General features: G+C 49.9%; 1 protein-coding gene across 7 annotated transcripts; it reads left to right on the plus strand.

Moving 5' to 3' along the window:
- Positions 1–43: 43 nt before the first annotated feature.
- On the plus strand, positions 44–12,007 carry BRD2 (bromodomain containing 2). Of its 7 annotated transcripts, none has more exons than XM_032462779.1 (13): positions 44–463; positions 2,991–4,304; positions 5,900–6,203; positions 6,794–6,931; positions 7,425–7,563; positions 7,644–7,858; positions 7,962–8,336; positions 8,854–8,982; positions 9,158–9,403; positions 9,522–9,787; positions 10,251–10,555; positions 10,791–10,913; positions 11,262–12,007. In XM_032462779.1, exons 2-13 carry the CDS (start codon positions 4,276–4,278, stop codon positions 11,396–11,398), a joined length of 2,406 nt encoding a protein of 801 aa, XP_032318670.1. In that variant the 5' UTR covers positions 44–463; positions 2,991–4,275; the 3' UTR covers positions 11,399–12,007. The 7 variants fall into 7 exon arrangements, with proteins under 7 accessions (XP_032318670.1, XP_032318676.1, XP_032318675.1 ...); XM_032462785.1 differs by lacking the exon at positions 5,900–6,203 and adding an exon at positions 6,446–6,537 and having other exon boundaries at positions 46–463; XM_032462784.1 differs by lacking the exon at positions 44–463 and adding an exon at positions 1,842–1,857.
- Positions 12,008–15,025: the final 3,018 nt, after the last annotated feature.

Raw genomic sequence — 15,025 nt, forward strand, 5'->3', positions numbered from 1 at the left:
CTGTTCCTGGGCTGCGGCAGCCATGCTGAACCCGTACGGAGAGGCGAGTGGGGGGGACAGGGTCAACGACTGCGGGATAGGAAGCCGGGGATATGGAGAGGCAGCAGCATTAGAGTGTTTGGGGGGGTCTCTGGAGAAAGGCCTAGGCCATGCGGCCCCGTTGGCCCCTTGCGCGACCCCCGGAAACCTTCGGAAAACTGGCCACCGTGGCGCGGAGGGGGGGGGGGTGTAGGGCAGCTGTCACGTGACCCGACCCGGCCAATCTGGGTGTTGCTGACGTGGACGCGCGGCCCCGATGCTTTCCCCACCCCCCAGCTCAGTCGGGAAGGGAGGGGCTGGGGGCTACGCCCCCTCCCCCAACACAACCTCAGTTTCCGGGGGGGGTGACACCCCGGATTACATCCTCCCCCCGGACCAAGCCGAGGGGAACATTGGAGCCCCCCTGGAAGGTTCCAAGATCCAGGTGAGAAGGGGTGCTGGAGGGGGGAGGTTGCCAGCTGTTTAAATGTTTAACCAATGGTGGGGAGTCCAGGAGGGAGATTCTTGGGGTTCAGAGAAGAATCCTGAGGGTGGGAGGATTTGTCCTTCTAACAGTTTACAGCCAATGGGAGCGTGGAGGGCGAGCAGGAGAGGGCCCCTCGGGTGGGGGAAGGGAATGGCCAACCTCATGTCTCCATACCAATTGGAGGGCAAAGGGGCGTGGGGGCGGTGTGTCCCCCCCTTTCCATTCGTCCCCTGGGGGTACAGCAGCCTGGAGCCAGGTGAGAAGGGATCCTTTTGGCGGCTGGAGGGAGGGGTGACTAGTTCTTACCGTAGATGTGAATGCTTAGAGTTGGCAACCCAGGTTGTGAACTGAGATTGTTCCGGGCGCCCACTCCCTTTCTCCCCAGAGACTACAGAAGGAGCATTTCTGTGCTTCCTTTGTGTCAGAGATAGGAAGATGGCAGTCATCACATGGCATGGTGGAGGTTAAGCTTCGAGTCGCTTATCGAATTTGTGGGCATTCACGTGGACATGGCCTGTGGAGCCTTCTGAACAAACCTTCGTTGCCCCAGTGGGGTCTTAGCTGAGCATGTGTCTGCAGTAGGCTGGGGAGGGGTTAGAGGCTGAAAGCTTGCGGTCGGCTTGGGGCCAGAAACCAGGCCCAACGTGGGTCTTGGGAGGGGTTGAAAATCGTGGTCTGACACAGAAGAGACTGAGTCTCAGGACCTGACAAGGTTTGGGGTTTCTCCAAGGTGGCGTCTTTTGCCTCCTTCATCCCCTCCCCCATTCCTGAACAGTTCTCTCCTTGTGTACTGCGGGGGAGGGAACGGAAAGGAGGGAAGAGTTACTTTTCCAAATTACTGAGTAGCAGTAGCCTCCCGTGTGACTCATGTGGGGGGAGGATTGGGAGGGAGTAGGGAGCAGTGATTTTCCGGAATGCAGGGAAATAAGCCAGAGAAATGTCTGGCTGCCCTTTCCCTTTCTAAGGCCCTGCATTTTCTCGACCTCCTAAATTTTTCTTCCCTGCCCGGCCCCCTGATGGGTCTTTGTGCAGACTTGCCAGGCCCCGGGTGCAGAAAAGCAGATTGGGGAGGCTGGGCCACTAGGGGGAGGGGTGGGGGAGGGGAGAAGGCCTCTGTAAAATTGCTGTGTCATTGCTCGCCCTGCTGCAGCTACCCGGGTGGGCCCGCTTGTACTTTTGGGGCCGAGGCCTCTTGGGAGCGAGAGGGGGCAGTGAGGGGAGAGATTCTGCTTTCCCTGTGCCCACTTCCCCCCGCAGGGTTTGCCCGTCTCGGGTGATCGAGAAGACGGGAGATTGCCGGCCATTTTAGACGCAGTAACTAAGGTTAGGGCTCTAGAGCAGCCACTAAGAAGGTAGGGTGACAGGGTTGAAGCTCTAGAACCTAGACCTTCACGAAGCCCTGGGAGTGGGGGATGGGTCTCCCATATTCTTTGATTTACTTTTTCTTTCCGAGATATGCATAATTTTTTTTTCTGGTAGCCAGGGAAGGGGACATGGGGAGGGGTGGCCCCCACCAAAGCCTAGTTGGGGTAAATTTCACTCCCCGTAAGGGGGCAGGGGAGCTCAGAGATGGCTTTAGAGATCCTGACCTTGTGCTCTGGCTCTTCATATGTAGTTTGTAACCCTATTCAGATCAGCAGATTGTGGGAAAGATCTAGTTGAGTGGTTTGGGGGATGGGGGCGAAACTGAACTCCCAAAATGGCTCCTGCTCCTCCTCGGAGGCGGACGGTCCGGGGGGGAGGGGAGGAGGGGAAAGAAGGAGGGGGAGGGCTAGCCCGAGCCGCAGCCGCCGCCTCCTGCGCTCGCCCTCCTCCCTGGCGCTGACCGATGGACCAGCCGCTCCGTGGGGAGGACTCCGGACCCTGGTGGGGGGGATGGGGGAGCTTTTCCGCCCCCACATCACCGGGACCCTAAGAGCGGGGTGCGGGCCTGCTTTCGGGTCGGGGGAGGGCGGGGCGCGTGGGGAAAGGTCTGAACTCGCCAGGAGGGGCAGGGTGTTCACCCTGATTCGCCCCTTGCAGGACGTGTTTTTTTGCTCTGAGCCAGATAACCGGAATGAAGTTTGGGGAGGAGGTGGGTTTCATCTTATAGGGTATATCGGTGTTTAGAGATTTTTGTTCCCACTTCAGGGCTGCCGAGGTTTTGTCGAGCAGGCCGATATTTGTATTGGTAACTTAAGGCATGAGTGGGAGGGATTGGAGAGGTGTGTGGGGTGCAGGTACTTGGAACTGATTTTGTTTAGTTGCCTTGATGAGAAGCCTTTGGGAATTCACAGATGGTAGACTCTGAGGAGTGTTTTGCCTTTGTCCTTCGATTTTTTGACCTGGTGAAGGGAGGGGAGGGTTTTAAGACTATGGAAGGCGTGTATTGTTGATTGTGGAGCGCAGGAACGTTAGATTCCTTCCTCGCTATATTCGGGAGCCCTTAGCTTTTTGCCAAGAATGGAAGGTCGGGACTTCTAAGATGGCGTCTTCCTCATTTCAGGTTCTTCTCTGCAGCGGCCTCACTGCCGAGAGCGGGCGTCCTGTGGCCACACCCCAGCGGGTCGATGCTGGCTACGCCCACGCGGCCCTCCCCAGTTCTCCTCACCGTCTGGCCAATGGAGGAGCTACGAATGGCACGACCTGCCCGGGCTTGGCAGTCGCCAGTCGCACCGGCCTTGGACGCCTGGAAAGACTTTGTTGGAAGGGGAGGCGGGGAGAGGGTTTTGCACCCCTGCCAGCCTCCGTCTTTCCGTGGAGTTGCCGAACCACAGCGCGGCCAATTGGCTCAGAGATGTGGCCGGTTGCTGCTTCCCCGTGGGTCTATGCGGCACTCTTCTGCCTGGTGACTGATGCTTTGGAAATAAGGCTTATGACGTCATCGCTTCAGCAGACCAATAGAAAACGCTCCCGCGGAGAAGTGTTCCTCCCTCTTCAACTCTGCTTCTTCACGCGCGTGAGCGAGCGTGCGCGCGCGGAGGGGGTGGGGGAAAGCTCGAGCACGGTGGCGCGCATGAGCGGCGAAGCTCCGCCCCCCTGCCTATATATAAAGGGCTGGCGCGGGGCTCGGCGGCGCCATTTCGCGCTGGAGTGGAGCAGCCTCTAGAACGAGCTGGAGGATTCTGCCTACCTATACAGAGCCTTCGAGTCGTCCGGGGCCGCCATTACAATCCACGTCCATCCGCTTGGAAATGGCCTTCGTCTCGGCCTATGACTGGTCCCGGCGGACAGTACAGACCCCATAGAAGCCCCCGAAGCTCCCCTTTTTCGGGCCCCGCCCAATCCTCGGGAGTCTGTCCACCCCCTCTACTCCGCCCTCAAGAGGATTTCAAAGATGGAGGCGGCGGCTCCCTAAAACCTCTTTTCGTGTTCATCCGCCTCCATCCGAGATCGAAACGGGACTTCGTCCGCCGCGGACGGTCCCAGCAGGAAGAGTGAATCTTTGCAGACCAACAGCGGGCAATATTGACGACGGTGTCTGGGATCGGGGGCCGTCCTGGGGTTTGAAGAGTCCGTCCCCCTTCGCTCGCCCGCCTCAGCTGAGGCCGCCGCCATTTTCTCGCTGTCCGCCTCCTGCGGAGCGCGCCAAGCTGCCAGAGTTCTTTGGGAAACAGCGGAGGAGACTGCTTTCGTGCCGGCCCGGCGCGGGGGGTTGTCGCCTGGAGGGCCAAGGGCGACGGCCCCCGCCCCCACACACTTCCCGGGTTATGCTGGACCGGGAGGTAAGGGGAACCGAGGCCACCTGGACTCTCCGCGGCTGAGGGCAGCGCTGGTTCCCCGCGGTCAAGATGCTGCAAAACGTGACTCCCCACAACAAGTATGTCCCCGCGAATCTCCTGTGGGAAGGGGACGTTGGGGGGCAGCGGCACGCGGGTGTGGGACGACGGGTTGGAGGGAGTACGGAGCTAACTCGGGCGCGTATCTGTTCGTGGCGCAACTGTTGGCTCTTCAGGCTCGCGGAAGGGGTTGAGCGGCGGTTTGGGACCCGAGGTAGCGGCCCAGGCAGGTACTGCGTATGGAGGGAGTACAGGTTGTCGGTTTATTCGTTACTTTTCCGCTGTGGTCTCGACTCGGCAGAGCTAGGTTGGCAGCAGAATAATGGGGAAGGACGACATTGATTGGGTAGTGGGTCTGTTGTCTGGCAACGGTTTGTCACAGGCCTTTTTGGGTATTCGTGGCCACATGAAGTGCCTTACAGGGTTGTCATGGTGATAGAGCTCCTGGGACTGGCGACTGGCAACGGGGATTCCCAGAGTAGGGTAAAGGATCGCTCTTTCAGTCTGTGGGTCCCTAATGTCTCAGGTAGGTCATTAAATTCCTGCTTGTCTTTCGTTGACTGGTTTTGTGTTGAGAGGTGTGTGTGCTTTCTTGTAGGAATGGGTTTTTTCTTTTTAAAGTATCAGTGGGAGTTTCATTCAGGGTAGGAGGGTGGAGCTAGGGATCCTCTAGTCCAGCTCTGCAGATGTAAACAATGAGATGTCTTAGCGTAACATCTTTAGTTTTAGGCCCTGGGAAACACCTGGCCCTGAGAAGCACCAGAGACTATAAACTTGATGCGCTGCTGGCTTTTGATCTTCACAGTTAATGCTATAGTGGAACTGTCGGTGGCATGGCAGTTTTGGCAGGGGTTGTGGGACTTTTATGAGGAAACTTGCTCACCGTGACTGGGTAGCTCTATTTTTTGTCCTTTGGAGGATACTAATTTTGCAGATAATTAATTTCTGGGGACTGACAGCTTGGGATGTTTCAGGCTGTGGAGTCTATTCCCTTGTCTCATTTTTCTCTTTTTTCTCATTGAGTTGGTAGGGTTTTCCGTTAGCTTTCTGGTCCATTTTTTGTTTTGGAGTTAATTATTCAGAGCTTATGGAAGATGCTGATTTCTTTCTTCTGCATAGGTGGACTTTTAGGTGTGTGTCTCGTCAGCATTTTATGGAATTTTTGTTTTGTTCCCTGTCTCCTTTCACCTGCTTCCCTCAGGCTCAACCACCATGGCAACCACCAAGCCCCTAGTGAGGAGGAAGCTTGGGGCTTGAGTTTCTTGGCTCCACCCATTTTGTTTAAATCTCATCCCCATAAGGCTGTGATTCTCAGATGGTTGCCCTATCAGAAACCGTCTTAGGTTTTTTCATTTAAAAATTTTAGAAACAGAAGAAAACTGTCAAGACTGTAGAATGTAGGGTCTAGATGGGTATGCTAAAAATAAGGAAACGAAAAAGGTGGGAGGAGATACAAGAACAAAAGCTCTGTTGATTGTGTTAGATAAAGGATCTGGCTTTAAGATCTACTTTCATAATTTTGGATCACTTTGTACTAGGTCCCTAACCTGGATATATTGAGGTATGCATAGTGTAAGTTGCACTCTCCCACTTTCCCCAAGATGACCACATCTAATTTTGTTTCCTGTCTTAACAGGCTTCCTGGGGAGGGGAATGCAGGGTTACTGGGGCTGGGCCCAGAGGCAGCAGCGCCCGGGAAAAGGATTCGAAAGCCTTCCCTGTTGTATGAGGGATTTGAGAGCCCCACGATGGCTTCAGTGCCGGCTTTGCAACTAACCCCTGCCAACCCACCACCCCCAGAGGTGTCCAATCCCAAAAAGCCAGGGCGGGTTACCAACCAGTTGCAATACCTGCACAAAGTGGTGATGAAGGCTCTGTGGAAACATCAGTTTGCGTGGCCCTTCCGGCAGCCTGTGGATGCCGTCAAACTGGGTCTGCCGGTGAGTAGAGACTTATTGGGGAGCTGTGGAAATGAACAGGAGTGCGTGTGAGTGGTGGGCTGCCTAGTATAGGTACTGCGGCCCCTAGGGAGTTCCCGTCTCTACCCCATTGGGCAGAAAGCCACCAGGTTTTTGGATTCTTGGTCCTTAGTGATTGATCCAACCGCTTGCTATCTTGGGATCTCTCGTTGTGCCCTCCATGTGTCCTTCCTTAACTTTTGTGCCCTGGCTCCATTTTACAGATTCCCACCCCAGGTTGGGAGAGGACCACGGTGGCCAAAATTCTTAGCTTCTTCCTCTCCCTCATGCAGCCCATGGATAGCCAGCCCCAGAGGTAATGTCACAGGATGGGAAACCTTCCAGAGTGGGTGGGAGGTGGGTGGTTAGAGAAAGGCTGTAGGGACCTCCCTGTGGGTGTTAAGAGTCCTGTTCTGTTTTTTCCCTATCCCATAGTTTAATTGGGGCCGCAGTTTAGGGCACTTTGTACTCCTGACAGGGGATGTGTGTGCGTGTGTGTGTGTGGGGTCAGTAGTTTATCTAGAACGGGAGTTTATTTTTCTGTGACTCTGACCTAGCACTTTTTTCTTTAGGATTATCACAAAATCATAAAGCAACCTATGGATATGGGTACTATTAAGAGGAGACTTGAAAACAACTATTACTGGGCTGCCTCAGAGTGCATGCAGGATTTCAATACCATGTTCACCAATTGTTATATTTATAATAAGGTAAGTATTTCCTTGTGTTGTTACAAGTAGATACAAAGAGACCGTGATTCCATTATCGTTAGAGGTCTTGTCTAGAAAAAGTTTGTTTTACCATAGGTGTTCTCAGAGTAGTCGGGATCTAGACAATCTGAGCTCTGAAGGGTATCACTGAACAGTGATGTGGTTTCACAGATCCAGAGTTAAAAGGTTATTTAAATGGAACACTTTATACTTGTGGGTGGTGGCCCTGTTTCTTAGAAATCTCTTGAGAACTGAGTGCAGCAGGAACTTTTTTTTGTCAGCTCTCATTCTCTTGTGTATTTTTTTTTCTTTGTTTTGAGGGTCAGAGTTGGGAGAGAAAAGGGAATTAGTAGCCCAGTATAGGTAATTTTCAGTGCTTGATGACAAAGTTGTAAGGGGGTAGTGATAATGCCTGGGGCTAGGAATTCTTCAGAGAAAAATGGTTTGTGTGTCTTGCTGACATTTTGAACTTTTTTGTCTTTGTTTCCGATAGCCCACTGATGATATTGTCCTGATGGCACAAACGCTGGAAAAGATCTTTCTACAGAAAGTGGCATCAATGCCACAAGAGGAACAAGAGCTTGTGGTGACCATCCCTAAGAACAGCCACAAGAAGGGGGCCAAATTGGCAGGTAGGAAGAGTAGGAGTTTTGCTGATGGAGACCAAAAGATGAGAAAGATCATCAAACTGAACTTTTTTTTCTGCCCCCAGCACTCCAGGGCAGTATTACCAGTGCCCATCAGGTGCCTGCTGTTTCTTCTGTGTCTCACACAACCCTGTATACTCCACCACCTGAGATACCTACCACTGTCCTCAACATTCCCCACCCTTCGGTCATCTCTTCGCCCCTTCTCAAGTCCTTGCACTCCGCTGGACCCCCACTCCTTGCTGTCTCTGCAGCTCCCCCAGCCCAGCCGCTTGCCAAGGTACACCTCTGTGGGTATCTTAGGGCAGTGGGGAGGTTAAGGTCTTGAATGAGGTGAACTGAGGGTAAAGGGCTCCCATTTTGGGGTTTTTTTTTTTTTGCAGAAGAAAGGGGTAAAGCGGAAAGCAGATACTACCACCCCTACACCTACAGCTATCCTGGCTCCTGGTTCCCCAGCTAGCCCTCCTGGGGGTCTTGAGCCAAAGGCAGCACGGCTCCCCCCTATGCGTAGAGAGAGTGGCCGCCCCATCAAGCCCCCACGTAAAGACTTGCCTGACTCTCAGCAACAACACCAGAGCTCCAAGAAAGGAAAATTGTCGGAACAGTTGAAACATTGCAATGGCATTTTGAAGGAGTTACTGTCAAAGAAGCATGCTGCCTATGCCTGGCCTTTCTATAAACCAGTGGACGCTTCTGCTCTTGGCCTGCATGATTACCATGACATCATTAAGCACCCCATGGACCTCAGCACTGTCAAGGTACCCACTGCATGGGGCAGATGGGATACTCAGGCAGTGATTAGAGCCTAGGGATCAATAAAGCAGTTACTTCTCATGGGTATACAGCAATCTTGGTATTTTGCTTCTACAAAATGGTAATGGGGCAGAAAGTCACGTATTTGCTAAGAGTCTGTATTTCCTAGAGTTTGAAACAGTATGGTGGGTAGGTTGTGTGGTGTGTTCAGAGCATCACTACTCACCTATAGTTAAGTCCTACCTATTGGCAGTGTTGGGTTAAGATAGGGAAGTTAAGGGGTGGAAGGCTAGTTGGAGGCCACCCACCCTCCCCTTTCACTTAGAAATGATTTTTTTTTCTAGACTTAGATATTTCTTCAACCCACCCAAATTCATTTGACTTCAAACTTGAACCCCAGGGCGTAGATTCATAAGGTCATCCCCCACTGTGCTCGCCAGAGGGCTATTCTTGTGTCTGGGGCTGGCAGGGAAAGGTGAGTCTTCCTGCCTGTGCAGCTTCTGATGCTGCCTCCTTCTGCAGCGGAAGATGGAGAATCGGGATTACCGGGATGCACAGGAGTTTGCTGCTGATGTGCGGCTTATGTTCTCCAACTGCTACAAGTACAATCCCCCAGACCACGATGTTGTGGCCATGGCACGAAAGTTACAGGTGAGTGAGTGTGGTGAATAAATGGGTCTGGGCAGAAGAATTTTGTCATCTGTGCTACACAGCCTCAGCATGAGGACCTCCCAATCTGTACAGTTGTAAACTTGAGCCACCACGTGGCTGAGTATGGTCAGGGCACTAGCCACTAGCATGGTTTTGAGTCTGCCTGTCTTTCTAGGATGTATTTGAGTTCCGTTATGCCAAGATGCCAGATGAACCTCTGGAAACAGGGCCTCTACCAGTGTCTACTGCCTTGCCCCCTGGCTTGGCCAAATCATCTTCAGAGTCCTCCAGTGAGGAAAGCAGCAGTGAGAGCTCTTCTGAGGAGGAGGAGGAAGATGAGGAGGATGAAGAGGAAGAGGACAGTGAAAGCTCTGACTCTGAGGAAGAAAGGGCTCATCGCTTGGCTGAATTGCAGGAACAGGTATTATTTTGTCACTGCTTAGTTTATTGGGTGAGGTTCATGCTGTCTTTGCCCTGATTTTTTAAGTCCTTATTGTTTTACTTACTTTCCCACATCACATGATTTTCTTTTTCTCAAGCTTCGAGCAGTACACGAACAACTGGCTGCTTTGTCTCAAGGCCCAATATCCAAGCCCAAGCGGAAGCGAGAAAAAAAGGAGAAAAAGAAGAAGCGGAAGGCAGAGAAGCATCGAGGCCGAGCTGGAGTTGATGAAGATGATAAAGGGCCTCGGGCACCCCGCCCATCCCAGCCCAAGAAATCCAAGAAAGCAGGTGGCAGTGGGGGTAGCAGTGCTGCTACACTAGGTCCTCCTGGCTTTGGACCTTCTGGAGGAAGTGGCACCAAGTAAGTTTTAACAATAGGAAGCAGAGACATGCTTAACTGTATAATCTCTGCAAGAGAAAATGATTTTTCCCACAAATGGCTAGGTGATGAAATAGACTTTTAAGAACATAATTGTCTCTTAAAGCCACTTAACCCTGAAGGTATGGTGTGAAAGCAGCCATGGGTAATATGTAAACATGAATATGGCTGTGTTCCAATAAAGTTCCATTTACCAAAACAAGTGGCAGGCCAGATTTGTCCCCAGGCCATAGTTTATCTACCCCTTCTCCAAACAATTAATGTAAACTGTTCAGCATGTAAGCTCTGCTTCCCTGACAGTGTCCCAATAGCTGACCTGTTAGCCTTAATAGAAAAATAGAATTTCTACCTCTGATAAGAAATCCAGATCACTGGGTTGAGCAGTGGGAACGTGTTGAGACGTCAGTGATGCTGCCCCCAATTGATAATTTTGTTTTGCCCATAGACTCCCCAAAAAGACCACAAAGACAGCCCCACCTGCCCTGCCTGCAGGCTATGATTCAGAGGAGGAGGAAGAAAGCAGGCCCATGAGTTACGATGAGAAGCGGCAGTTGAGCCTGGACATCAACAAGTTGCCTGGGGAGAAACTGGGTCGAGTTGTGCACATTATCCAAGCCAGGGAGCCCTCTTTACGTGACTCAAACCCAGAAGAAATTGAGATTGATTTTGAAACGCTCAAACCATCCACGCTTAGAGAGCTTGAACGCTATGTCCTTTCCTGCCTAAGAAAGAAACCTCGGAAGCCCTATAGTGAGTATGAAATGAGGTTTACTAGTGAATCCAGCAAATCCTCATGAGGTTCTGAGGACAATTTAGAAAACAATAAATGGGGGTATGGTTGATGCACTCATGACTGGCAGCCAGCTCCTGGGATGAAGGGGGTTGCATTAATTGCTTCCTAATGTTAAGGAATTTGGCAACAATAGGAAGCAGTGAAACTGAAGTGTTTCTGGCTGTCTTAATCCTGATAGATTTCTTTTTTTAGCTATTAAGAAACCTGTGGGAAAGACAAAGGAGGAACTGGCTTTGGAGAAGAAGCGGGAACTAGAAAAGCGATTACAAGATGTTAGCGGGCAGCTGAATTCCACCAAAAAGCCCCCTAAGAAAGGTGAGTGTCCTGGTAAACAACTGCAAATTCACTGCATCCCACCCTCTTTGGCTGTCTTTTTTTTTTTTTTATGTATATATATATTTTTTTTTTTTTTTTTATTGAAGTGTAGTCAGTTTACAATGCTGTGTCAGTTTCTGGTGTACAGCACAATGCTTCAGTCATACATGAACATACATATATTTGACTGTCTTGAAAAGTGGAAATTAGACTCAAGCAGCTATTACTTTTTTTCAGTGGAGATACTGGGGATTGAACCCAGGGCCTCCTACATGCTAAGCATGCACTCTACCACTGAGCTATACCCTCCCCTCTGATTCATTTTTAAACTTCAACTTTGTTCTGCAGCAAGTGAGAAAACAGAGACGACATCAGCACAGCAGGTAGCAGTGTCACGCCTCAGCGCTTCCAGTTCCAGCTCAGATTCCAGTTCCTCCTCTTCATCTTCCTCCTCTTCAGACACCAGTGATTCAGACTCAGGCTAAGGGGCCAGACCAGATGGGGCAGGAGGCTCCGCAGGACGGGACCCCAAGACCACCCTGCCCCACCCCTTCCCTCCCCTCGCTGTGATACTTCCTCATCTCACCTCACCTCCCCCCCACTGTAGGAGAGCTGGCTCTGCATGGGGGAGGGATGCAGGGACAATTACTGAAGGAGGAACATAAATGGACAAAATACGACGGAGTTCCCAGCCCCACTGAGAGTGACCTCTTGGGCATAGAGCCCCCCATTCCAAATGACTAGGGCAGGGGTACAGGGTGGGAGTGGGCAAAGGCCCTGATGTGGGGTTACCTGAGGCCATAGCTGCCCTGTTCACTTGGATGGGCCCCATTTTGAGGTTGTTTGTTCTAATTTATTTTAAGCTAGGTAAGGGCTGGGGGTTGGGGCCGTGGTACCCTCAGTCTTCATGGGGAGGGAAGAAGGGGAGCTCTTTTTTTTTTTTACGTTGACCTTTTTTTTTCTACTCTGTTTTCCCTTTTCCTTCTGCTCTGTTTGGGGCTCCTGGGGGTTTCAGTCATCTCCCCATTTGGTCCCCTGGATTGTCTTTTCTTTGTCTGTTATTCTAACTTGTAAATAAAGAAAATATTATTCAAGTTTTTAGTTCATTATCTTAACATTTGTTTCTGTGGTGTTTTAAAAGGAGCATGATACAATTGAGAATGTTGAGGAAAATATTCCTGAGGTGAGAGAAAAAAAGCCATCCTGTTTTAAATAAACCAGTAAGTAGGTTGTTGCTGTGGTGACAAAAATGCATATGCCCTTTGTAAAGTGAATACTCCAAAATAAGCTTAAGGTTCACAATTTGCTTTGATCTAGATGAAGTAAAAGGCAAATTCTTTGACTCATTCGTGGCTTAACCTAACCAGGAGTTTTCAGACTCTTCAGGTAACTCAGGTTTTCTGCCAGTGGACTTTCCCCTGGACACATCGCAAGATAGGGAAAGAATGGGAGGTAGCCAACCAGGGATACCTTTTTTTTGCATTGGGCACGTGCCTTGAGGCAGTTAGACCTGCTTTTACAATTTGCTGCTTTGGCCTCAAATTGCACATTAACAGCCTTGCATATAGTTGGTTAATACAATGCCAATTTGGAGAATCTCAGCGATTTCCTTTTTGGTTTTGGGAGGAGGAGAGTAGGTTTGTTTAGTGGAGGGACTGGGGGTTGAAGCCAGGACCTCATGCATGCTATAATCACACTATCATTGAGCTATACCCTCCACCCCCAATCTTACCAGTTCTTACCAAACTGAAAACATTCCTGTATGTCCAACAGCTGCTTAGAGCTCAGTGAGTGAACCTTTCAACTCCCTTTGAGCTGTCGTCCTAGAGTGATCTTAAAAGATTTTCAAAGTTCAGAAGTACTTTAGAGTTGGGGTGGGATAGGAGTTACATAAGTCTGAAAGGAAAAATGTTAGAAGCAAGGATTTTGTATGTATAGCACTATCATTTAAGAGGGAATTTAAAAGTTTGAGTTAGTTTAGGGGGAAGGACAGTTACAGAATTGAGTCCGTGGCTGCATCCACTTCTGTTCGTGTCCCTTAAGTATTTTTTGTTGGGGGAAATAAAGATTTCAATTCTGGAAAGGTAGGTTTCTGACTACCTGTGGAGGCGATTTAATACAGTTCCTGTATACTGAATCCAGAACTCTAAATGCTTAAAGAGAAAGACACCTGGCTTATTTCCTTAACTGCAGAACCGGCTGAGATCAGGCAAGAATAGCTCTGGACCTGGTTTATACCTCCCACTTTGCCACATTAGTAGGCAGTTTACAAATGTTCGTGAATTTCCTGGCCATCACTACTGGCAGTCCTTGTCCTGGTATTGATCCTTGAGGTTTCCACTTGGGCCAGTACTTTAATGTACGTTTTCTCTTAGTCACATTAACTGATCCAAGCCTAACTCTGCCCCATCCTCCCCTCTCCTTTTGGCCTTGTAATAGTTTGAGGAGTCAGGTCTCCAACTTGGTTGGAATTACTGCCTGCTAAAGTAACAAGCACCATTTCCAGCGCTATCAGAAGGATGCGATTATGGAGTCCCACTGTGTTCTTCCCATGCCCTTGCCAGCACTTGAAAGCATGGGTTCCACTGCCTCTGCTGCTTTTTGCTACCTGTTAACACCATTTACTCCCCTTTAATGCTTCCATTGGAAGCACTCATTCAGTCAACATGTTTTGAGTTCCTTTTTTATTTTTCAACTAACACTATCAGGTCAGTAGACTTAGACATTGCCAAACTGCTAAATCAGGAGGTGTGGAGCTGAAGGTAGAAAGATGGCCCTATACTGAATCTCCATCGAAGTACAGTTATTAACTGTCATGGTGCAGTTGTACTGGTCGGCTCCAAGGTGAAAGCAGGACTTGGTCTCTCAGACTGTTAATTGTTAGCACCCCAGTCTAAGCCTTGCCAACCTTGCTCTTGGTTTCCCTCAGAGCTATTCTGACTGAAAAGCCCTGCTTCCCTGAGGGGCTCCCAGGACAAGGACCAAAGCTGGTTGGAGTTACTCTCTGAGACTTGCCAAAGATCATGTCAGGGAGGTCACTGCTGATCTGACGTCTCGTGATCTCCCACCTTTGCTTCTTTACTCTTTCTGGATCATCACCCTAGTTCAAGCTCTTTGCAAAATCCCACTTGCCGTTTTCTGTCCTCACAGTTTACATGCTGGGAGCAGGGAAAGGAGATATCAAACAGTTTTTAATAAAAATTGTGAGTTCTATCAGCACAATGTGCAAAGGTCTATAGAGAATTTAGAAGAGAAGGTTCAGATCGGAGAGATTTCCAATCAGAACTGTTCAGACATCTCAGAAGGCGAGTAGTGTCTGGCTCAGGGAGGATGGGAGTGAATGTTGCCAGCAGAAGGAACAGTGATGGTAACTGCCTGCGTGTGTACAGTTTGTGATGGAGCAGCAGGAATGAAGATGTGTGCTTCCAGATAAGGCCAGAGAATTGGGCAGAGCTAGATCAAGGAGGTCATTTAGACCACAATAAGAATTTGAATTTTTATCCTGAAGTCTTTAAAAACAGCTTTCATTTATCAGGCACTCACTATGTGCCAAACATTGTACTAAAAACAACCTGTAAACTTATTTGAGCCTCATTATAGTCCTCTGAGGTAAGTCTTACTTACCTTCACTTAATAGATGAAGAAATGAGGCAGAAAAGTTAAGGAACTTGCCCAAAGTTGCAATACAGCCAGTGAACGCTGCAGATGGGATTTAACCCCAGCAATCTCGTTCCAGGAACTACTATGCTAGAATTCCAATATTGTGTGGGCTGGTGGGGAGCTAGGAGACACCTGCTTGGAAGAAACAGCAGTTGGGAGAATCACGTTGGGTTAGCGGGGTGCTGAAAATGGATGTAGAATGACAGTTTAGAAAGGCACTGCAGTGGTCCTTCCCAGTAAGTGAGGATAGTGGTTTGGAGTGGAGAGGTAGCAATGTGCATGAAGAGGCGTGGGTAGATTTGAAACCTATGTAAGAGATAAAATGGATGGGACTATGCTTTGAAGGTTCTTACTTTATCCCCACATACCAAAGGAAGAGTGGAGTTGTGTGTATATATATACATGTACATTTCTGTATCGGCCTCTATCCTTCGGAGTCCTGGAGCATTCCA

Source organism: Camelus ferus, chromosome 20 (assembly GCF_009834535.1).
Source record: "Camelus ferus isolate YT-003-E chromosome 20, BCGSAC_Cfer_1.0, whole genome shotgun sequence".
NCBI classification, from domain to species: domain Eukaryota; kingdom Metazoa; phylum Chordata; class Mammalia; order Artiodactyla; family Camelidae; genus Camelus; species Camelus ferus.